The 25,257-nt window shown below is 41.1% G+C and overlaps 2 protein-coding genes across 20 annotated transcripts in view; one reads left to right on the forward strand and one right to left on the reverse strand.

The window, feature by feature from the left end:
* Positions 1-21,557, reverse strand: part of NIPAL3 (NIPA like domain containing 3) — an 81,067-nt gene extending 59,510 nt beyond the window's left edge. The window contains exons 1-2 of one of the 3 annotated variants that reach the window (XM_077150816.1): positions 21,387-21,557; positions 18,114-18,464 (exon numbers count right to left, since the gene is read on the reverse strand). In XM_077150816.1, coding sequence (XP_077006931.1) covers positions 18,114-18,206 — 93 coding nt within the window. In that variant the 5' untranslated portion in view covers positions 18,207-18,464; positions 21,387-21,557. Of the gene's footprint in view, positions 1-18,113; positions 18,526-21,386 lie in introns of all 3 variants that reach the window. The other 2 variants (XM_077150817.1, XM_077150819.1) reach the window with 2 other exon arrangements.
* Positions 21,558-21,668: 111 nt separating this feature from the next.
* The window catches only part of STPG1 (sperm tail PG-rich repeat containing 1), a 124,889-nt gene continuing 121,300 nt past the window's right edge, over positions 21,669-25,257 (forward strand). For 5 of the 17 annotated variants that reach the window (XM_077150858.1, XM_077150857.1, XM_077150866.1 and 2 more), the window contains exons 1-2: positions 21,689-21,800; positions 22,857-22,995. Coding sequence is in view for 1 of the 17 variants with exons in the window: in XM_077150863.1 (XP_077006978.1) it covers positions 21,734-21,800 (67 nt within the window). In the remaining 16 variants the exon portion in view is untranslated. Of the gene's footprint in view, positions 21,801-22,856; positions 22,996-23,015; positions 23,146-25,257 lie in introns of those variants that run through there. The other 12 variants (XM_077150856.1, XM_077150871.1, XM_077150864.1 and 9 more) reach the window with 5 other exon arrangements.

A 25,257-nucleotide genomic window follows, 5' to 3' on the forward strand; every position in this document is an offset into this window, starting at 1 on the left:
ACCTTATGTCAAAGGAAATTTTTAAAATATTAAATTTGATTTATATACTCTATTTTTCCTTGCAGAGAAGAATAATAATTAATCATAAAACTTTTAAATGTTAAAAGATATATACTAGGGATAAAATTCTATGGGGAGAAATTCAAGAAGAAAAAGGAATGAGGTAAATTTTCCAACTGTTAAAAAAGAGTTTGTTTATGCTTTTTTTTTAGAAGACTGATGATGGGCATCAAATGGTTTTTATACTCTAGGTCAGTTAAGAATGAATAAGAGTTTGTTTTTAAAATGCCAGTATTTAAATATGCCAGAAATTACCTTGCAAATATTTAAACCCGTAACAAAAAATTTTAGATGTAAACTAAAAGAATGTGTGAAGAAATACACGGTTTTCCTTTAGAGCACCAAGATGCAGCACAAGGACTTCAGTATCCCTGGGAGGCAAAAACCATCTGGTAGAGCCTCACCAGCGCATGCCTCAGTTTACCTATGCTAATGAGTTTTACCTAAGACTCAGTTTACCTATGCTAATAGCAAGGACTGCATCTGGCAGGCTGGAGACTAAGGGGCTCTGGTCCTGGCTCCAACAGCACATCAAAGCTGCAAAGTTACCTTTATAGGAGGTACAAAGGGCTGGAAATTGGCTCTAGGAGTTCTGCAGTAACCCAAGACATTAGTGGTCAGAGATTCAGGGGACCTGTGGGGATCACACAGACATGGGTTCGAGGGGAAATGGCTTCTCTAAGCCTCAGTTTCTTCCTCTTAATTGGATGACAGCACTCTCGCAGAGCTGTTCCAAGGACTTCACAAGATAATCTGGGGAAGCACTTGCCTCAGTACTTAGTATTAGGGTAAACCATTTGAAATTGCTGATATTTGACCACTTTTGATCTACGAAGCTGGCAATTTCCTGTGGCTTAACTTATAAGTGGAAGCAGCTGCTTTTTTTTTTTTTACCCAGAGAGACCAAGCCGTCCTTTGATGAGATCTTGATGAAATCCACAAACTAGGAGAATGTGTTGTAATTAACTTACCACCAAGTGGATGTCAAGAGATGAAGAAGGGGGAAGCAAGACACAGCAACCATATAGACAAGTCAATGTAAATTTAGGGGTGGAGGGATGAGGATTTGAAGGGTGGAACCCAGAAATTGAGCTTCTAACACTCACAAGGATAAACCAATTGAAGCATCAAAAGCACTCAAAGTTAAAAGGCTACTCAGATAATAAGACCTGTGCTTACAACAGATCAGGTGTGGCACTAAGCCCTTGCCACACATCAGCTCTTTGGGCCATAAAAAACCCCAGGGAGTACTACTATGACTCCTATTTTTAGCACATAACTTTGAAGGCATTTACAGATAAATAAAAAGGATTTAGGAGAACTGACTTGCCTGAGGTGAGGACAGGAGGATTTGAAGCTTAGAGGCCTGACTTCTAATCTCCTGGTGATAATAACTACCCCAGACCGTCTCTCATCATGTGCTCTGATGTGTCCTTCAAAGGTGGCAAACTAAGTTAGGAAAAAAAATAACCCCACCTTGTAAGTGCTACTTTCCCACTAATGACACAGGCAGCTGAGGTTTCTTTTAAAAGCTCTTTTCACAAGCATATTAATCTCCATGCATAATTACCGGTTACAGCCATTAGCAACAGTGCAATACAACTAATGCCCTTTTATCCAAGCCTTTCAAAGGGCTTCATCCACACTAATTATGCCACAAAACCCTTGGGAAGTTGAGATTGGTTCAATTTTATGAACTTTCAAAGCCAGGCAAAGAAGCTGCCACCAGCCTGGGGGTTACACAGATTGAACACATGCATATTAGCCACCTTCGAGGGCTGCTGCAGGGCAATTCAGGGTTGAGCCAATGAGCCAGCATGGCTTCAGACAGAAAGTTCCTCCTCCAAACGCCAGAGCTTGAAAATCATAAAACTGGAGGACCCAGTTCTGCCCGGAGGTAGGGAAGTAAAGGGTATGTCTGGCTGGCGTCCACCCTCTCAACCCACTGCTTGTCTCCCTGCCTTATTTAAGGTGTACACATTCCTAAGTACACATACACAGTTAGCCCAGAACAGGGATTCTACCTCGGGACCCATGATTCTCTCCCTTAGGAAAAGGTGGGGCTGGAAGAAATAGTGTTCCAGGCTGAGAGACAGCGTCCTTACTCCAGGGCACCTTGTGAGGGCCTCAGACCAGACTCATCACCTGGTTAGCTTCAGTTCCTGAGTTCCATCTCCTACAACGTCAGATGGGGCTGATTCTTCTGAGGCAAATGTAATCAGGCTCCTGACTATATGTCAACTTAACTGGACAGAAACTAGGTCTCAGTCTAAACCGACAAGCTGGGGGAAAGGGAAGGAAAGAGGGGAGCAGGACTGCCCTTGTTTTTTGACAGCAAATACCTCAGAGAGGCTGCCCCCACTGGAGATCTCAGTTACCAGAGAAGGTCCAAGACTTGGCCAAAGTCACACAGTGAGCCAGTGGCAGGGTCAGACCCAAGCACAGGTCTCCCCGCTCTACTTTGATTGTCAATATTTTGCAGGTGAGGAAGTAAAGAAGCACCATAACCCCTCCCCCCAACTGTCAGGAGTTATTTTTATATTTCTGGTAACCATGTATTGTTCAAATCAGGCACTCTGGGAATGAAAGGGGACTCTGTGGTATACATGGACATGAGGCATAAAGCAGGACTTATATGGTTACTGTACTTGTAGTAATCTTTGGATACAAAGTTACTTGTGAGGGAAATAAGGTGGGAGCAAAATGGCCTGCAGGTGGCAGGATTTCAGACTCAGCTGCTTCTAGCTATAGCTCCAACAGACCCAAATAGTGTTCCCACTTCCGGACAGAGACTTTGAAGACGAGGAGACATGGGCTGGTGTCTCACCTCTTCACTTACTGCTGTGTGACTTCAGGAGAATTAGTTTACCTCTCTGAGCCTCAACTTCCCTATCTGAAAAATGAACATGATCATAAACCCTCATAAACTATGTTAAATGAAATAAAGCATATGTTGAAACATCATCCAACACATAAAATACACTAAAAGAATTCTGCTGTTATTATTGTTCATTTTTATTATTATCAGCAAAAGCTCTAAGCGCCCTTCCAGCCCATAGTCTCTGATCCAAGAATGATCTTTTGCCAGCTATGACTCTGAAAGAAAATAGACTGTTCACAGAAAAGCAGCCAAGGTCAGAGGCAGGAAACTTAGATTGGATACTGGTATCCAAGTGAAACCTCAGCTCTGATCTCCTGTTCCCAAGGCCTGCTTTACTGTCTGCCAACAATACCCTCTATTTAAATATCATGTTCACCTGCTACTTAACCTGACCTTCCACAATCCCTTGGGTTTAAAACTGCAAACAGGTAAGTGTAAATTCCTCCATTCTGGCTTGCCTCTAAGGTTACTCATATTCAAATGCAAGAGATGCAGCAGTCAGGCTACCCAGGCTCTGCTATACCTGTAACCTGACTTCAGGCCAGCTCCCTGAACCTCACCTTCTCCACAGATGACGCATTACCTTCCCCAGGATTGTCATTTCTACCTTTAATAATCAGTATTAGGGAACAAAAAGGGCCTTGTGGAGTGCCAGGCTTAAAGTGGGCAGTGGAGAGTGGCTGATAAAATCAAGGGCATTGGCATTGTATAGATTTGAATTGAATCACAGCTTTACCACTTATTATCTGTGTGGTTTGAGGCAAGTTAATTAACCTCTTTGTGTCAATTTCCCCACATGCAAAATAGAGTTATAAAAGCACTTACCTTATGGGAGCTTTTAAGGATTAGTACAGTCCCTGGCACATAATAAATACTCAACAAATGTTAGCTGCGATTATTATTATTACTATAGTAAATTATTAGTTGGCTACCTAAGCATGGATAACGGCCCAAATTTTCAGGCCAGGAAGATTGATAAAGACCTCATGGAAAAGGTGATACTTGAGCTGGAGCTGGAAGGATGGATAGGAAATTCCCCAAGCAGAAATAGGGATGGTGCAAGCAGCTTCAGTTTCTTCATCTATAAATTCAGTTAATCCTCATAGTCACATTATGAGATGGATTTACAACTAATCTGCAGAGGGGTTACATGACTTGCCCCAAGTTATGCTAGAAAGTGACAGAGTTGGGATTTGAACTCAGGTCTCTCTGATTCCAGAGCTCACATTCTTAATACCCTGCTATATCCCTATTTCTTGCATCAAATTTTGTCTTGAAGGGTAGATAACTTGCAGAAGTGCCTTTTCCCACCACCACCCTAGACTGTAAGCTCCTTAAAGAAAGATATATCTCAACTATTTATATAACGTCCCTCCCCAAACTCAGCAGAAACGTGGATACAGAAGGTGCTCAGCTAAATGCCTATCTGCTGAATGGAAACAACTGAGACCTGAATGTTCCAGGCTGGGGTGCAGCCTCCACGGTGTCAAGGGTCTGCTGGGATGCTGCCTCATGGGCAGCCTCCCCCAGCAACACCCAGAATTCATACCCTGTTCTGTAGGGCAGGGTCAGGGTTAAAAGGCAAACTGTTTGCTTCTGACTTCACCCCACTGACTGAGCCAGGCTTGGAACCTCTTACTTTTTGTTGCCCCAAAAGTTAGAGACGATTTGGGGGCAGCTTGCCAAGTGCACACAGACCTCTTTGCTCTGAGAACCGTCACAGTGGTGGAGCCCCTGAAACCATATTTTTTTGGTGACCCCCAACTCCCTTTGACTACAAATAATTGGACTAGGGTAGACTCTGACCCACGCTGGGCCAGTCAGACCTTCCTTCTTTTGAGGGGGGATGGTATGAATTCCAGAATCTTCCAGATCCCACTGCCATTCCCGCCCCTGGTACCATGGGCTACCTGTAGCCTTATAATAATTTCCCTTTTTGCCTCACCTTCTCTGAAATGAACATTTATTCCTTGCAACCAAAACAACCTTAACAAAAATCAGAAAGTGTAGTAGAACACTGTACAGTATCTAGGGAAGAGTGGAAAAAAGAGGCTGATAAACTATGATGGAGAAGGGTGAGTTGCTCTATCTGTGTAACAGTTGCTGGTGCCCAACCCTTACTCTCACAGTGGGTCACTTGGGGTCCAGTCCCTGGCTAGCTTGCTGGAGACAGAAGAGACATAAAAGTTCTCTTCCCAATCCTCTCTCCAGGGCACTTTGGAGCCGGTCTATGGCCCCTTGTGGGTCCCTGGCCCAATTTTGGCTGGGAAAGACTGACTTGGGAAGGTCCTCTCTGGGATGATCCTTCTCCAAGAATTTGCCCTCTAGGCAAAAGCAGCTACAGACAACAAAAGGAGTATTAAAAAAACTACAGAAGCAAAACAGAACAGAAGAAGATTCCCAGAGAAGGAAGAGAGGAGAGGAAACTGTGTCCTGGAGGTGAAACAATTACACAAAAAATGCAGTCTTAAAAATTGTACTACATATCCAGGGTAAGAAGCAGATGAAGAAGAGCTGAAAAATCTGATCAGTTAAACATGGTCTATTCTAAAGGCCTAGAATAAATTGAACCAAGTGTCAAAAAAAAAGCCCATCAACAATATAACCATAGGCAAGAGAGAAAAACTGGCCTTCAAGTAAATGCATCAAGATAATCAGATGCCAAAAAAATAAATAAGATAAGATAATCAGATGCCTAGACAGCAGCAAAAAAATTATAAGCTGTATTAAGAAATAGGAAGAGATAGCCTAGTCAAGGGAACAAATTAAAAATCCAGAGGAGACACAGAATTTGGAACTAATCAAAGGTCTTCAAATTATGTCCTAAAATCAATTCAAGAAGATGAAGGAAAATGTGGTTACAGAGATAAAGGATATTAAGAAGACAATCTGTGTGCCAGTTTGAAGCTATTATGAATCCTATAAAAGCCATGTTCTTTAATCCCTACTCAATATTGCTGGGTGGAAACTTCATTGTTTCCACAGAGATGTGACCCACCCAACTGTGAGTGATAACTTTTGAATAGATGGTTTCCATGGAGATGTGTCTCTACTCATTCAAGGCAGGGTTGCTTACTGGAGCCCTTTAAGAGGGAACCATTTTGGAAAAAGCGTTAGAGCCACCAGAACCAACCAAGCTCTGGGGAAGCCACTGAAGAAGCCTGGAAAGAAAGCTAGCTATGTGCCTTTCCAGCGGAGAGAAATCCTGAACATCACTGGCCTTCCTGAACCAAAGTATCTTTCCCTGCATGCCTTAATTTGGACATTTTCACACCCTTAGAACTATAAACTTGCAACGATATAAATTCACCTTTTTAAAAGCTGTTCCATTTCTGGTATATCGCATTCCAGCAGCTTACAAACCAGAACAATGTGCAAGCATAAAGAAGAATTTGAAAGTATGAAAAGAAACATAAAAATTATAGAGATGAAAGTCCCAACAGAAGCAATTAAAAATACACTAGTGGCATAGAACAGCAGATTTAAACAGGCAGAAGAAAGATTTAGTGAACTAGAAAACAGGGCAATTAAAATCTTACTGACAGAAGAACACATAAAGAAAAGAATGGAAAATTTTGAGCATGTCTCAGGGATTTAAATGAAAGCATGAAGCACACAAACATACATATCATGGGTGTCCTGGAAAGAGCAGGAAAAAGAGGCAGAAAAAAATATTTGAGGAAATAATGGCCAAAAATTTTCTAACTCTTATGAAAGACATAAATATACACGTCCAAGAAGAATGATACACTTTAAGCAGAATAAATCCTAATAGAACTACTCCAAGACTCATATCAATTAGAATGTCAAATGCCAAGGATAAAGGGAGAATTCTGAAAGCAGCAAGAGAAAAGTGATTTGTCACACAAGGGCTCTGCAATAAGACTAAATGTCAATTTCTCGTCAGAAACCATGAAGGCAAGAAGGCAGTGGTATGACATATTCAAGGTACGGAAAGAAAAATCTGCCAGTCAATAACTGCTTATTCAACCAAAATGTCTTTCAAAGGTGAGAGAGAATTGAAAAGATTCACAGATAAGCAGAAACTGAGAGAGGCTGTCAACGAGAGTCTTGCCCTACGAGAACTATGTAAAAGGAGTTCTGTAGACTGAAAGGATAAGACAGGAGAGAGTAGCCTGGAGTAGTCTGAAGAAATAAAGATTATCAGTAAACGTAGCTAAAAGGGTAAAAAGAAACCAAAAAAAAAAAAAAAAAAAAGATATGACATATTAAAACCAAAGGATAAAATGGCTGAAGTAAATACTGCCTTTACAGTAATAACCTTGAATGTTAATGGATTAAACTCTCCAACCAAAAGACAAAAGTTAGCAGAATAGATAAAAAAGCATGATCCAACTATATGCTGTTTACAAGAAACTCACCTTAGATCCCAAAGTGTAAATAGGATGAAAATGAAAGGTTGGAGAAAGATATTCCATACAAATATTAACCAAAGGAAAAAAAAAAAGAGTTGGGATACCTATGCGAATATCAGACAAAATAGACTTTGAATGCAAAACTGTTGTAAAAAAAACAAAGGAGGACACTATATATTAATAAAAGGGGCAATTCACCAAGAAGAAATAACAATAAATATTTATGTGACTAACCATGGTGCCCCAAAATACATGAAGCAAACATTGGCAAAACTGAAGGGAGAAACAGACGTCTCTGCAATAAAACTGTAGACTTTAATAATCACTTGCATCAATAGGTAGAACATCTAGACGGAGGATCAATAAGGAAACAGAGAACTTGACTAGGATAAATGAACTGGACCTGACAGACAAGTACAGGACACTACACTTTCTTCTCAAGTGAGCATGGATCATCCTCCAAGACAGACCACATGCTGGGTCACAAAACAAGTCTCAATAAATTTTAACAGTTTGAAATTAGGGTGGGCCGTGGTGGCTCAGCAGAGTTCTTGTCTGCTGTGCCGGAGACCCAGGTTCAATCCTCGGGCCTGCCCATGAAAAAAAAAGTCTGAAATTATACCAAGCACTTTCTCTGACCATAATGGAATGAACTTGAGAATCAATAACACGTAGAGAACGGGAAAATTCACAAATACATGGAAATTAAGCAGCATACTCTGAATCACTGGGTCAAAGAAGAAATTGCAAAGAAAATCAGTAAATATCTTGAGATGAATGAAAGTAAGAACACAACATATCAAAATGTATGGAATGCAGTGAAGGCAGTGCTGAGAGAGAAATTTGTAACCCTAAATATTAACCTTAAAAAAGAAGAGCTAAAATCAAAGACCGAATTGCACACCCAGAGGAATAGAAAAAGAACAGCAAACTAATCCCAAAGCAAGCAGAAGGATAAAAATTATAAAGATTAAAGCATAAATAAATAAAATTGAGAATGGAAAAACAAGAGAGAATTAACAAAACCCAAAGTTGGTTCTTTGAGAAGATCAATAAAATTTGCAAATCGTTAGCTAGACTGACAAAGGAAAAAAAAAAAAGAATAGATGCAAATAAATAAAATCAGAAATGAAAGGTGAGATTGCCTACTGACCCCATAGAAATAAAAAGGATAATAAGAAGATACTTTGAACAACAGTATGCCAACAAATTGGACAACTTGGATGAAATGGACAAATTCACAGAAACAACTTACACTGACTCAAGAAGAAACAGAAGCTCTCAACAGACCAATTACAACTGTACAGAGATTGAATCAGCCATCAAAAACTTCCTAGCAAAGAAAAGCCCAGGACCAGCTGGCTTCACAGGTGATTTTTACCAATCTTTCCAAGAAAAAGTAATACCAATCCTGCTCAAACACTTTCAATAAACTGATGAGGAGGGAACACTACCTAACTTATTCTATGAGGCCAAAACCACTCTAATACCACAGCCAGATAAAGATACTACAAGCAAAGAAAACACAAACCAATTTCTCTTATGAATATTGATGTAAAAATCCTCAACAAAATAATTGCAAATCAAATCCAATAGCACATTAAAAGAACTATATACCATAATCAAGTTGGTTTTATCCCAGGTAAGCAAGGATGGTTCAGCATAAAGCAATCAATTAATGTAATACATAATATTAACAAAACGAAGGAGAAAAAACACATGATCACCTTGATCAATACAGAAAAGGCATTTGACAAAATCCAGCATCCTTTCTTGATAAAAACACTTCAAAAAACAAGAATAGAAGGAAACTTCCTCAATATGATAAAGGGCATACATGAAAAACCCACAGCTAATATCATACTCAATGGTGAAAGACTGAACGCTTTCCCTCCTAGATCTGGAGCAAGACAAGGATGACCACTATCACCACTGTTATTCACTATTGTGTTAGAAGTTCTAGCCAGAGCAATTAGGTAAGAGAAAAGAAATGAAGCATCCAAATTGGAAAGGAAGAAGTAAAATTTTCGCTATTTAAAGATGACATAATCCTATGTATAGAAAGTCTCCCAAAATCAACAACAAAGCTACTAGAGCTAATAAATGAGTTCAGCAAAGTGGCAGGACACAAGATGCAAAAATAAACTGTTTCTATAAACTAGTAACAAGCATCTGAGGAGGAAATTAAGAAAAATATTCCATTTACAACAGCATCTGAAAGAATCAAATATCTATGAATAAATTTAACCAAGGATGTAAAGGACCTGTACACCGTGTGCCAGTATGAATGGATTATATACCCTAAAAAAGACATGTTTTAATCCTGATCTATCTTGTGGAGGCAGCCTCTCTTTTAATCCCTATGAGCACTGTAGGTTGGAAACTTGATTAGCTTATCCCCAGAGATGTGGCTATACCAATTGTGGGTATTAACCTTTGATTCGAGGGAGATATGACTCCACCCATTCCAGGTGGGTCTTGATTAGTTTACTGGAATCTTTTAAAAGAGGAAACATTTCGGAAAAAGCTTTAGAGCCACAAAAGCCTATGCAACCAGAGACCTTTGGAGATGAAGGAAAATGCCCCCAGAGGAGTTTCATAAAACAAGAAGCCAGGAAAACTAGCAGACTTCGCTATGTGCCCTTCCAACTAAGAGAGAAACCCCAACTTCACTGGCCTTCCTTGAGTGTAGATAATCTCTTGTTAGTGCCTTAATTTGGACATTTTTATAGACTTGCTTTAATTTGGACATTTTCATGGTCTTCGAACAGTAAACCTGCAACTTAATAAATTCCCCTTTTTAAAAGCTGTTCTGTTTCTGCTATATCACATTCCGGCAGCTAGCAAACTAGAACACACAGAAAACTAAAAAACACTGTTAAAAGAAATCAAGGGAGACCTAAATAAATGGAAGGACATTCTGTGTTTAGACTGGAAGACTAAATATCGTTAAGCTGTCAATTCTGTCATCTGTAAATTGATTTATAGATTCAATGCAATTCCAATAAAAATTCCAGCAGCCTACTTTGCAGAAAAAGAAAAGCCAATTATCAAATGTATTCAGAAGGGCAAGAAATCCCAAATAGCAAAAATCATCTTGAAAAAAACAAAAGTTGGAGGACTCGCTTTCTGCCTTTAAAGCATATTACAAAGCTACAATGGTCAAAAGAGTATGGCACTGGCACAAAGATAGATATATTGACCTATGGAATCAAACCGAGGGTTTGGAAATAAGACCCCCACATCTATGGCCAATTAATTTTTTAAAACTTTTTTAAACTGTAGAATATACCTATATACAAAGCAAAGAAAGAAAAAAACAACAGTTTTCAAAGTACACTTCAACAAGTAGTTACAGAACAGATCCCAGACTTTATCATGGGTTAACATTCCACCATCTCAGATTTTTTCTTTTAGCTGCTCCAAAACACTGGAGGCTAGAAGGAATATTAATACAGTGATTCAGCAGTCATACTTATTTGTTAAATTCTATTTTCTCTGTTTTACCTCCTCCTCCTCAACTTTGATCCTTCTCACAATCTGTAGGGATATTTGCGCAATGTTCGTTCTTACTTGTTCTCATTGAGAATGGGTGTCAACACTAATGGATAGGGAGATGTAATTAATCAATAATCTCGGCGAGGCTGGTCCCTCTGAGTTTCACTATTTATCTGACCTAGCAACCTTTTGGGAATTATAGATTCCAGGAAGGCAAACCTAACGCATGAAACCTTTACAGAGTCTCAGTTTGAGCCCTAGGTATTCTTAAGAGTCAATAGGAGTGATACTGGTTGGGGTTTAGCAAACCAATGCTATTAGCACTGTCTAACTGAAGCTTGCATAAGAGCTGCTTGACTCCATTTGATCTCTCCTGGCCACTGATGCCTTGTTTTACTGCACTTCTTCCCCCTTTTGGTCCAGAAGGCGTTGTCAATCCCATGGTGCCTGGGCAAGGTTTATCCCTGGGAGTTGTGTCTCACATCGTCAGGGAGATTTTCACCTCTGAATGTCATGTCCTACGTAGGAGGGACAGTAATAATTTTCCTGGTGGAGTTGGACTTTGAGAGAGAGAGGCCACATCTGAGCCACAAGGAGGCTTCCTGGAAGCAACTCTTAGGCCTTATTACAGGTAGTCTTAGCTTCTTCCCTACAGAAATAAGTTTTGTAAGGGCAAGCTTCAAAATCCAGGGCTTTGATCAACTAATTTTTGACAAAGCTGTCAAGGCCACTCAACTGGGAAATGATAGCCTCTTGACCAAATGGTGCTGTGAGAAAAGGGTATCTATAAGTAAAAGAATGAAAGAAGATCCCTGTCTCATACAACATACAAAAATTAACTTAAAATGTACCAAAGACCCAAATATAAGAACCAGGACTATAGAAATGCTGGAAGGAAATATAGGGAAGCATCTTCAAGATCTTGTGGTAGGCTTTTATAAAAGAACAGGCAACGAAAGAAATAATAGACAAATGGGTGTTCTAATTTCCTAGCTGCTAGAATGTGATATACCAGAACTGGAACGGCTTTTAAAAAGGGGAATGTAATAAGTTGATAGTTTACAATTCTAAGGCCATGGAAATGTCCAAAAGCAAATCTATAGAAATATCCAATCTAAGGCATCCAGGGAAAGACACCTTGGTTCAAGAAGGCTGATGAAGTTCAGGGTTTCTCTCTCCCCTGGAAAGGCACATGGCAAAAAGGGCAACATCTACTAGCCTCCTCTCCAGGGCTCTTGCTTCATGAAGCTCCCTGGTGGCCTTCTCCTTCTTCATCTCCAAAGGTCGCTGGCTGGTGGACTCTGTGATTCTCTCGTCATTCTGTCATGGTTCTGTGGCTCTCTCTTCATTCTCAAAAAGGGAACTCTCTCTAAAACGTCTCCTCTTTTATAGGATTCCAGTAAACTAATCAAGACCCACATAGAACAGGTGGAGACATCTACATCTAATCAAGTTTAATACCCACAACTGATAGCGTCACATCTCTGTGGAGATGACCTAATCAAGCTTCCAGCCTGTAGTGCTGAATAGGGATTAGACGAAACGTTGTTCCCACAAGATTGATTAGGAGTAAAACATGGCTTTTCTAGGGTACATAAATCCTTTCAAACAAGCACAACAGGACTCCCCCAAATTAAAAAGCTTTGTGGAAAGGACTTGGTCAAGAAAGCGAAAGGACAACCTACTCAATGGGAGAAAATATTTGGAAACTACATATCTGATAAGGGCTTAATATCCAGAATAAAGATACTTCTATAAAGAAATTCTACAGTGTGACAATAAAAAGACAACCCAGTTTAAAACCAGGCAAAAGACATGAATAGACATTTCTCCAAAGTGGCAATACAAATGGCTAAAAAGTACAAGAAAAGATCCTCAATATCACTAGCTATTAGGGAAATGCAAATCAAAAGCACAAGGAGATATTTCACACTACTAAAATGGTCACTATTCAAAAAAAAAAAAAAACAACGAAAACTACAAGTGTTTGGAGAGGATGTGGAGAAACAGAACACTCATTCATTGCTGGTAACAACGTAAAATGCAGCCACTGTGGAAGACAGTTTGGCAGTTCCTCAGGAAGGTAAGCACAGAATTACCGTATTTCTGGCAATCCCACTACAGGGTATATACCCAGAAGAAGTGAAAACAGGGACTCAGAACAGATATTTTCACACTTATATTCACAGTGGCATTTTTTTTTTTACAAGTTCCAAAAGATGGAACCAACCTAAGTTTCCATCAACTGATGAATGGATAAACAAAATGTGGTATATATACACGATGGAATATTACTCAGAGGTAAAAAGGAATGAAGTCCTGAAACATGTGACAATATGGATGAACTTTGAAGACATTATGCTGCGTGAAGTAAGCCAGACACAAAAGGCCAGATTTTACATGATCCCACTGTTACAAACTAATTATTATAAGCAAACTCATAGTGTTAGAATCTAGAGTACAGGTTACTAGGAGATAGACTGGGGTTAGAGAATAGAGAGTCAATGCTTAACTTGTACAGAATTTCTATTTAGGTTGATGGTAAAGGTTTGGAGTTGGATGGTGGTGAAGGTAGCATATAATTGTGAGTACAATCAGCAGCACTGAAATATACAGGCAAATGTGGTTAAAAGGGAAAAATTAGGTTGCATATATTACCAGAACAAAAGTTAGAACATAAAGCTGTACAACACAGGGAAATGTACTGTAGATAATGGACTATAGTTAATAGTACAAGTATAAGAAGGTTCTTTCATGAATTATAACAAATATATGGTATATGGGAAAAACATATACCTAATGTAAATAATGGATGATAAATGGAAGTATTATGAATAATCTTTCAATCAATGTAACAAAGGTATTAAAAAAATACAATCACTAAAAAGTAACATCATCAACTGTAATAAATGTTCCACACCAAGGTGTTGGTGGTGGGGTGGTACATGGAAATCCTGTATTTTATGCATGATTGCTTTGTAAACACACAACTTCTCAAAAAAAAAATCAATAAGGAACAAAGGAAACAAATTCCCCCTTAGAATTCTCCCTCCATCCCCAGCCACAATTAACTACATCTTCCTCTGTATCTGCACACCTTATCCTGTTCCTCTTTGTAACCACCTGGTATTTCTGATTTAAGCACCTCCTCTTCCTGAATGCCTAGCATGCAGGTCAGGCAGAGGGCTAGGTGCTTTCACTTTGACCCACACAGATGGGGGAAGGGGAGAGAAAGTGAGAGTCATATTAACCCCATGTTCTACAGATGAGATAACATATGATTCAAGAAGTTAAGCCATACATCCAAGGTCATACTGCTAGGAAGGGGCAAGTCTCCTTCCCTCTACCCCACTGGTATGTCTTGGCCAGCTCATAATCATTTGTTCACATGCCCAACTCCTTTCTTAGTTCTTAAGCTCCTGAGCAGAGTCACCATGACTTATTTATCTTTGCCTCTGGCATGAAGACATTCCATAATAAGTAACGGAGTTCAAAATGTGATTAAAATGGAAACATTAGAAATTTCATTAGGGGGAGAGCAGCTTCTATCATGATATTATAAATGGTATTAGACACTGAACATAAAAAAAAGAACAGTGTTCTGATTGCTTCACAGAATTAAGGCACTCAGGACCTCCAAGACCTAAGGCCCTGGTGGCATTCGCTTCTGCTGGGAGGGGGGATGAGGAGACTTTGGGGTACGGGTAAAACTGTTTCTTGATTTGGGTGCCAGTTACATGGGTTCACACTCTTAAGTTAAAATTCAACATCTGGTGTTCATGACCTATGCACTTTTCTGTATATATGTTATACTTCAATGAAAAGCTTAATTAAGAAAAATGTTTAATGATTTGAAACCCTGCTCTTCTTGAGTAATGCATTCTGAAGCTCATCAGCACCTATGGAGATGATACAGTATACTGCCTCCTTGAGAAGAATTTGCTTGCCTTGAATATCAGTGAACCCTTTTCAGGGCATACAAAGATGACTAAGACGTCGTGGCCTGAGACCTTGATTTCTTTGAATGATAGAGTTGGGGGTGGGGGTGGGGGGTGAAGAGAGAACTTAGTGGATCATCTGGTCCAGAAATCCCCACACTTGGCTGATGGCTTGAATCACTTGAGGAGGTTTTATAAGATTCAGATACTGTGATTCTATCCTAGATTCACTGAATCACAATTTGCAGGGGATCAGGGAGTGGGGACGAGGGGTGAATGATGGCTGAGAGCAGAGAGACGTGGGTCCATGGCCCAGAAATCTTATATATTTTTTAAAGCTCCCTAGGTATTTCTGGTGGTGAGCCAGGATTGGGAACCATCCACGAACGCACTCCTTCCTGTAAAAAGGCAAAGACTGAGGATGGTGGTTTTGGAGCCATGTGCCCCAGAAAAATATGCTCTTAAACTTAATCCATTCCTGTGGGTATGATCTCTTGTAAACAGGACTTTTTTTTAAAAATTTATTTATTAATTAAAAAAATTTAACAAATGAACTAAAACATTGATGTGTGATCATTCCATTTTACATATATAATCAGTAATTCACAACATCATCACTTAGTTGCATATTCATCATTTCTTAGAACATTTGCATCAATTCAGAAAAAGAAATAAAAAGACATCAGAAAAAGAAATAAAACAAAAACAGAAAGAAAAAAAAGATTATACCTACCATACCCCTTACCCCTCGCCTTCACTGATCACTAGCCTTTCAAACTAAATTTATTTTAACATTTGTTCCCCCTATTATTTATTTTTATTCCATATGTTCTACTTGTCTGTTGACAAGGTAGATAAAAGGAGCATCAGACACAAGGTTTCACAATCATACAGTCACATTGTGAAAGCTGTATCATTATACAAACATCTTCAAGAAACATGGCTACTGGAACACAGCTCTACATTTTCAGGCAGTTCCCTCCAGCCTCTCCATTACATCTTGAATAACAAGGTGATATCTACTCAATGTGTAAGAATAACCTCCAGGATAACCTCTCGACTCTTAAACAGGACCTTGTGATGATGTTACTTCAGTTAAGGTGTGGCTCAGCTGAACAAGGATGGGTCTTAATCCTATTACTGAAGGCCTTATAGGGGAGTCACAGAGAGGAAGGCACAGGGACCACATTCAGCCAGAAGCTGAATGTCAATGGAATCTGGCAGAGGAGGAAGACAGAAGCCGCATGTGCACTACCACGTAACAGAAAAGCCAAGGACCACGGATCACTGGCAGCCAGCCCCAGAACACCAGTCTTCTGGGAGAAAACATTGTCTTGATGATGGACTTCTCCTAGCCTCAAAACCATGAGCCAATAAATTCCCACTGTTTAAGCCAACCCATTGCATGGTTTTTGATAAGGCTAGGAAATGAAAACACTGAGGCAATGAGAACAGCTGAGATTTGCCCAAGATCACACAATCTGTGATGCAAGTTGGCCTAAGAACTCCATTCTGACCATATCCAGTCTGATATCCATGCCATCACAGTGACAACAGAGTAGTGACACAGAGAGGAAAATAACCAGTTTTCATGGAAAGATGATCAAGGAACAAGAGGGCAATGCTGAGCAAATCATGCCATCTTGGCTCTGAAAGTGATCTGACTTTGGATATGAACTATCAGATCCTACTTGGTATGACAAATTCTGCTGTGAATGCCAGAAAGTCAATCTTTACTCTAGAATAAGTCTCATTCTAGACAAGTTTTAATAATTTCCATACATGTATATTCTGTCTGGCTGGTAGAGGGATTAAAATGATGTAAGTCCTTTAGTTGTAATTTTTTGGGAAGAAGCCCTGAGCCTACCCTTCCAGATATGCAGGAAAATAAAAAATTATCAAAATTCTCAAAGAAAGGTGATCACATAAACAATGTCCTCAGTTGGTCCTCTTTGCCTTGTCCCTTTCTTTGCATATTGGGGTGACACATCTCTCTAGGATGTGGTGTAGCAGGAAGGGCACAGGATGAGGAGCCAGCACACCAGGAGTGGGCAGGAGTATGGGTTCCACAGTCAGTCTGACCAGGGTTTAAATCCTGGTTCCACAACTTTCTAACAGGGGCAAATTATATAACATCTCTGTGCCTCAGTTTTCTTATCTGAAAAGTGGGTGTAAAAATGGTAATGGCGAGCAAGTATTTGATAAACATTGGCCTAATAATATGTGTGGGTAATTGTTTTAAGTGCTTCCCACAAGTGAACTCATTTAATCTTCATAATCAGACTAGGAGATAAATTCTATTACTAACCCCATTCTATGGATGAGGAAAATGGTACCTATTTCAGAGTGCTATTGTGAGGATTACATGAGAAAATACATCTAATGGACTTAGCACAGTCCCTGAGATACAATAAAAACTCAATAAATTTTACTTATTATTATCTTCATCATTATTATCACTAGCATTAATAGTTCTAGCCCAGCCTCTAAACTTGTTAAATGATCTTAGGTATGTCACTTGCCACCTCTCAGCCTCACTTTCCCATCCCTAAAGTTAGGGGATCCAACAAGATGATCCCTAAGGTCTCCTTCAGCTCTAGGATACTATTGGGGTAATTATAGAATTATAGGATATTAAATGATTTTAATAAATCTAAGTCTTCAAAGGCCACCCTGATCGGTGTTTTGAAATGTGTGCGATATTAAACAACTCCAATTTTTAAAAAGGTTTCTTCCCTTTGACTCATTAATCATACCACTAAGGAAAGAATCAAAGACGAGGACAAGGAATTACGTTCTGTGATAGTCACTGCAGTGCTGTTTGCAGTTGCCCCAGGTTAGAAACAACCCGAACATCTAATAACAGGGATTTTGTTGAACAAACTTTGATACAGCAGCTCACCAGATTATTGGACAGCAATTCAAAAGTGTGCTTTCAATTCCTATCTAATGATGGGGAAACATCCCATGAATAAAGTTAATTGAAACAATCAAGGTATAAAACTTTATGTATGATATGATCCCAAATTTGTAATACAGAAAAAGATGGGAAGGATCTATATGAAATGTGAATGAAGGTTTTCTCTGAGTAGTGGAATAGGTGATTTAAAAAAAAAAAAAGAATCTCCTAGATGAGGATGTGTGCCTTTTCGTTTTCCTTTCAAGGGGTCTCCCTACTCTGTACTTGTAGGAATTTCAAGAGCATGTCTTTTCTTGTAATTGCACATTCTCCTGTGTGTGTGTACAGGGCCTGCCCATTTCTGAAAGTCAAAGGTAAGAAGAAACTGGACACAGACAGTGCTAACTGTGTTACTCTCTTGCAAGAAAAATACAAAATGTCAAACCAAGAACAGCCCTTGCCTTGTACGAGAAGGAAACCTCGCTCACGGAGATGGCGCTGCTCGTGGGCAGGAGCTGCTGCAGCTGCAGGTCTGCATTCTGGGCGCCCGCCATGGTGGTCTACTTGGACATCCTGCCGGCTCTGGCTCAGTAGCTGGAGTCGCTGCTAGGCGGGGCCGCGGCAGGAAGTCATCTCTCCTCGTGGTGCTCACCTCCTGCCAGCAGCCATCTCTTCCTCACGCCGAAAGAGAACTTGGAGGCTCTTTTTGCTGATTTGCAGCCCTCTTCCTCAGCTTCACGCAGAGAACAGTCAATTACTATGCCTCTCCCACGCAGACAGAGAGGAAAATGTTTTCCAATTCTTGTGGTGCCCTAGGGTTGGAGGAGCATTAAAAATGCAGGTACAGTGAAGCACTGAACCCAGTGTTGATACCTGAGAAGATAAAACCTTTAGGGCAAAACACAGCTTGCCACGAACGGTGAGGAGTAAGTTTTAAAATTATATCATGATTTGGCCCTCTTGATAAACACACAATTTGCCTACTTCAAAATTTCTCTCCCTGGTGCTTATAAACTCCCTCTCCCCTTTCACTCTCCTTCCTTCCTCTCATCACATTTTAAATTCTACTTTTTTCCATAGGCTCCCTAGTATAAGAAGTAGACTATGACCTACATCTACTTCTTCTTGTCTCTAAAAACAAGTATAATTCCATAAAAAGGGAACTATCTGGGTTCCAACTTAGGAAGGAAAGCATGAGAAGAAAAGTTTTCTTCATGGGAGATGGAAGAACTGGCCTGCTGCCGAGGGTCAGACTGGCACAGGTGAGGTCACTGGACTGGGAGAAGCAAGCCTGTGTGACCATGCCACTTCACCTCTCAGAGTCTCAACTGCCTCACCTGTAAAGTGGGGGATAATGATATGGCCTCAGGTAAAACCAGCAATGACAAGTAATTTCCACTGATGTCATTGGAATGATATTCTCAATGCCTCCCAGACTTTTCTACCAAATAGCTGAAGAAAAAGAACGTACACCCCTCCTGTTCCAGGAGGCATGGCAGAAACATCTGCCATAGGTGCTACATTTCTTTGAGATCTTTTTATACTACAAAAAAAAAAAGTTTGGATTCTACTGCACAGTCTACATTCGAATATAAAAATGTTTAAATTGCCTTTTATCTGCCACATGCTACCTTTTAACCTTGACCAAGTCATTTAACTTCTCAACCAGTTTCCTTGACTATACAACATGGATAACAATGTTCTGAACCCACAGGGTTGTAAAAATTTTATGAACTAATGTGTTGTAAAATGCATGCTGAGGGCAGGGCATGACTACAGCAAGTAGTCAATGACTATCAGCTATCACTAGTATAAATTTTATTCTTGCTAGTTTAATCATCTAATTTACCCACAACATTCCTTTCGTTCTCTCAAGCATTTATCAAACACATATGTATTGAAGGCTCACAATGTGACAAATAGATACCGTCTCTGATATGCCCCGAAGCTTCAGAAAGCTGTCTCTGGTCTACCTGTAGCTTCCATCCTCTGCTATTCCACCCTAAAACCAGGAGTTCTGGCTCCTGGGCGTGAAGAGCACCATCATATGTCTTACAACCAACAGCCTGTCCAGCACCTAGGAGACCCCAGAGGTGGGGCACATCATGGGGCAGCTACAAAGACTAGTTAGTCCAAGTCTCACTTTCTCAAACTGAAAGTACTGCTGTTGCCTCCAGATGAGGTAGTACATTCAGTCCCAGACACACATACTCAGAAAACTTCATAGCTCACATCCCATAACCTAACCTTCTGCCTATAAAGCCCTATGGACATCTGCTTTTAAATCCTGCAACAATCTTACGAAAAGCACAATTATTTTCCACTATACATTTATGTGTGTGAAAAGCATCACTGCGTTAAATTTCTGTATTCCTGTTTTAGCACCTCTAACGTAATGGAAGCCTTGGAAAGGAAAGGAGACCAAGGCTACTTCTCTATTTCTGAGACCAGAGCCTGGCACGGTAATCTTCATATATACCCAAATGACTGCTGAACTGTGGGCTTATTAGGCACCTGTGGCCACTTCACAGTCAAGAATGTCGAATTCAGGCCTAATTAGCAACAGCGCCAGAGCTACACCAGTGTACCTAGCACCAACCACAGGACAGCAGAGAAAGCAAACAGGTCTAGGGGACATGCCAAGGGGATGGTGAGTATTCAGGCTTCCTAACTTGTTTTGAGACTAGCTGCTTCATCCAGGTTGTTTTGCTTCTGGGTGTTTGTTGTTCCTGAGGCTGTGGTTTAATTAGCTTTTAAAAAACAGCTCTCATCTCTGTTTCAAGAACCTCGGCTCTGAGGCATCTTCTGCAAAGAGAAAAACCTGTCTCAGCTGTGTAGCAGTTTGGACTAAAATGCCTTGGAGGAACTCTTTGCCAGCTGTACTCCCTTATAAGGCACACATTCTTTGACTCTCTTTTCCTGAATTCAAAGCACTTCTCCAGGGCTAACAACTGCCCAAAAGCAAGCAGTCAACTCTATGTTGCCGGCCACCCCAATTCCCCGTCTTGACTCAAGAAGGGAAAGATAATTCACTAGATACTTCCACTCCCCTTATCTCAATGAATAATGTCACCAATCCCATAAAGCAGGTTTTACAGATAAGAGAATCTGTCTGAGGGCGTGTGACTGGAAAGAGCAGGGTCTGCATTGAAATTTGGGTTTATCTGAATGAATAAGAAAGCAAAATATGGCCTTTCCCACCACTTGCAAGTGGCTGGTGAGCGCCAGTTGTGTGCCAGGCGCTTTTCCCTTCTTGGGCCTTAGCTCCTAAGGGTTCTGCTTTCGGTCCCCTCCCATTGAACTGGAAACTCTACAACCCGGTCAGGTGACACCTGTGTTACAGCAGCCAGGCAGACCACGAATGCCCCCCTCAATCCACCTGCTAACTCCGCCATCTGTTATTGCCAGGAAGCGAGACCCGCAGACAGAGGAGTAATTTTGGCAGAGTTAATCCATTTTGCTTCCTGATTTGATAAAGCCTAGCATCACCCGTATTAAGGCAAGCCCATGCCTCCTCTCCTCTCACCCTCGAGGCAGAAATGGAAAAGCGTTCTGCAGGGAGGGGACCCAAACTGTCAACAAGGCTGATGACAGCATGAAGGAAGAAACGGGTGTTTGTACCAGGGGACGTCAGATGCTTAGGAACACATTCGTTTTTGCTGAAACAAAACAAACAAAAAACAACGAAGCCTGAATTCAAATCCTCCTTCTCCCTAGTCTTAATCTTTACTCACCGGGGACGCTTCCTCCAAGGTCCACCTATCACAGGTTTCTGAGAAACGACTTAGTCTCCTCTGTGCAAACCAGAGTCACAGCCTCCTTAATTCCTTTCGGGACCCATCTGCCGGGGTACTGCTGTGTTTTGCTTCCAAAGGCTGTTAACTTGACTTGCCACGTCGCCTGTCAGTTAGGAGCTGGCAGGGACTTCGCGCTCGTGAATGGCTGCGAGGAGTGGGTAGGCGGGACAGGCGCCGGCTATTGGCTGCGCTGCAAAGCTTGTTTGAAGCGTAGGAAAGCCCAGGGGAGGCGGAGCTTGGCCGGAACTTTGCCCTCACCTGGCGAGGGTCCCCTCAAACGGCCAATGGAAGGATACCTGGGTCTTCCTCGGAACAACCCTCCCCGGTCCCTGGCTGTCCTGGAGAGCTCAGGTGATTGTTCACCCTCACCCGCCCGAAAGATGGGCTTGACCTTGGCAGCCTGCCAGGTGTTCTGTTTTCATTGTCATTTCCAAAGCTCTCACCGTGTGTTCTGATCTTAAGCATCCTAAAAGCCCGGATTCCCCCTAGAGAGTCTTCCCGACAAGTACTTCCTGGCCATATCTATCTGTTCTTTCCTGCCCTCCCTTAACACCTGTTGATCGTATTTTACTAAACCTCTCAGCACGACTGAGTACTTCTATGAAGCAGTACTTACATGAAGGGCCTACAATGAGCCTCGCATTTGATTAATTTCATAATATATAGTTGCAATAATTAGCATGTGTATGCAGCTTTTTTTTTTTACTTTACAGCTGACAAAAAAGCTTTTCTCACTCACAGTGATCATATTTCATTTCAAACCTTCAGAACCCTCTGAGTGAAGTATTGTTAAGTTCATCCCTATTCTATAAAGAAATGACTTGGGCAGAGACTCAAAGAGAGGAAAACAGTTATGATTCAGATTCCGAGGCAGAGAGAGCTCAGGGAACGCTTGAGAGAGGAATGAGGCGGATATCTTTTAGGAACTGACCAAAGGCCGGCCGTCTGGCTGGTGCGAGAGTTTAGGGGAGGAGAGTGGGGGGCAGGAGGGACGGGCCAGGGACTGCTTGTGAGATGTTCGGATTTCATTCTAAGTCTAAAGTGGGAGGGGGAAGGGGGGAGACGCGACGAAATTACTGTGACTGCGTTGAAACGTGTAAGGAGCATCGTGAAATACTACCTGGGGCCCTTGCACCTTATCAATTTTTTTTTTTTTTTTGGCTATTATAAGCAGCTCTAAGGATGAATTTTAGTAATTCCGTTAGATTTACTCCTTTAAGTAGGATTTCTGGGTGGGCAAATTCTAAAACTTTTGGCCTATTACAAGATTCTTGAGGGGTCGTTTAAATAAGCCCCCATCAATTCCCCACAGATCCTGACCACGGCAACTTAACCCGAGCCCTCACATTCTGGTAGTTTCTCCGCGAGTTTTGAAACGCCTCTAACGATTGGCCAATAACTCTTCAGGCTAAAGAAACAGAGGATACCATTGGCTAGAGTTACCTCCGCTGCGGACTGAAGGTGGACTCCCGAATGTTGGGCTCCTGGTTGCCATAGGGACGGAAAGGTTGGGTTGGGCCAGATTCAGCCCCGAGGGCCGGACGAGGTAGGAGGCAATTCCGGTACGGGTGGGGTGGGGTGGGGAAACTGTCCCGGGGGTCGTGGAGAGGAGGACCCGGGCCACCCCTCGTGCTTGCTGCGGATGGGGAGCGCGCTACGGTTGGGTGCGGGATTCCGGTGAGCAGCTAGTTGCGAGGTGAGCAGCCAGCGCGGGAGGCGCGCGGAGTGAGGAGATTAGGGGCCCTGCCCCCTCGGAGGTGTGCCCTCTGTGTCCCCTTTTGTTCAAGGAGCCCCTGTGAGTGGCATATCTGACGTCTCAGTCTCTTCCTCTGCACATACTTCTTGGGTCTTCGGTGCCGGGCAGTTGCTCCGGATCCTTGGATGCCCCTTAGCAACAGTCTTCCTTGCTCTCGGTCTCGGTTTACCTATCTGTAAAATCAAAGCGGTAGATTAGAGTCTAGTGGTCACTAGCCACCGCTAAAGTGTCCCTCAGCTCTGACACACTTGAAAAACATCAAATGAGTTATTTACATAAGAGTGCTTTGAAAAATGTAAAATGCTCCCAAGATCGTGATAGCATTCCCCCTACTCCATCACTGTATTGAGCGTTACCCTCTGGTCCTGTCACCGCAAAATTGGCAGAAATGGCACATAGTCAAAATTACTCATTCAGATCCCACAAAATTGCACAGTAAGTGTACCTGGTATAGTATGTATTGATATATCCTGTATAGTAATATGTACGTAAAATATATGATACTACTATAGCATGTATAATAACTTTTTTAACATAAAGAGGGAAAGTAGAAGGAAAACATGCCTGTAGTTGTAATCAGGTAAGTTAAATGCTTATAGAATGTGACCCATGAAGAAACGACTGTATCCTAAGTACATTTATACAAACTATTGCTAAAATGTGACTACTACTACCATTCATTCGTTCCACAGATATTTATTGAGCAACTACTATGTGCCAGGAAATAGACTGGAGTATTCAGTGATGAACATCCTATTGGAGATCATAAACAAATAAATAAATAAATATACAATGCGATGTTGGGTAGTAAAAAGTGTTTAAAAAAAATAAGGTGAAATAAGGCCAGGGAGAGATGGGGTGGTATTTTTTAGATGAGTTGCTCAGGGAACTCATTCTTGAAATTTGAACAGAGACCCAGGTGAAGGCAGTGACAGGACCAGAGGGTAATGCTCAATATAGTGATGGAGTGGGGGAAACCTCGTACTGCCTGGAGGTACTGCAAAAGCTGAAGACTCAGGTGAAGGTGAGGCTTAGCTTTTAGATAGTGGTGGAAGACAGTGGTCTTCACAAATTTGAAGAACAGTCATATAGAACAGTGGCTTTCAAACTTTTTGACTGTGACCCATGGTAAGAAATACATTTTATATTGTGACCCAGCGCACATACATGCACATAACTGAAATAAAAACTTCACAAAAGACTACAGGCTGTGACCTGCATTTTGAATATCGTTAATGTGAAAGAGAAGTGAGACTTATTCCGAGCTAGTGCCAAGGGTTGAAATTAGGACAAGTGAGAGAGCATGAGCACGAGAGAGAATCAGCTTTGTTACAGAAAGGAACTTTCTAACAGTTAGAAGAGCCCCAAAGTGAAGTGCCTCAGGGATTTTTAAACTAAATTCTGGGAAACCATAGCATTCTGTGGCAATTCAAGACAGCCTCACATATTTGCTTTATATTTCAAAAACTGTATATGATATCCGAATTCAAAACACCAGCTATACCTACCCAGGGTTGCTAAATGTCAAATTTTAGCTGGTTGGAGACTTCAATATTTACTGTGTACTGCTTTAGAGGTTACTAAGAGGAAGCAGAAGTCAGATTTCCTGGGTTCAAAAATTCCACCGCTTAGAACCTGTGTGACCTTGGGCAAGTCACTTACCTCTTCACCCTAAGCTTCAGTTTTTCTCATCTTAAAATGGGGATAAAACTCACTGGATTATTGTGAAGATTGAATGAAGTATTCTATAGAAGCCGTTTAGGACTGTGGGAACTCAATAAATAATAGCTATTATTTTAAGCTGTTGATACAATATCTCTGTGCATATATTAAAACCTATCATTAATACAAGCTTACTACATGCCAGACAACATTGACTACTACTTCATGTGGATAATCATATTTAATCCTCACAGGCATCCTGAGATGAAGGTTCTGTTATTGTTCACAGTTGTAGATAAGGAAATGGGCACAAAAGGTTAACTGACACCAAAATCAGAGTTAAGTGGCAAAGCATGACCTTGAACCCAGGACTGGATATTTTTTACCATT

Source organism: Tamandua tetradactyla, chromosome 2 (assembly GCF_023851605.1).
Source record: "Tamandua tetradactyla isolate mTamTet1 chromosome 2, mTamTet1.pri, whole genome shotgun sequence".
NCBI lineage: Eukaryota > Metazoa > Chordata > Mammalia > Pilosa > Myrmecophagidae > Tamandua > Tamandua tetradactyla.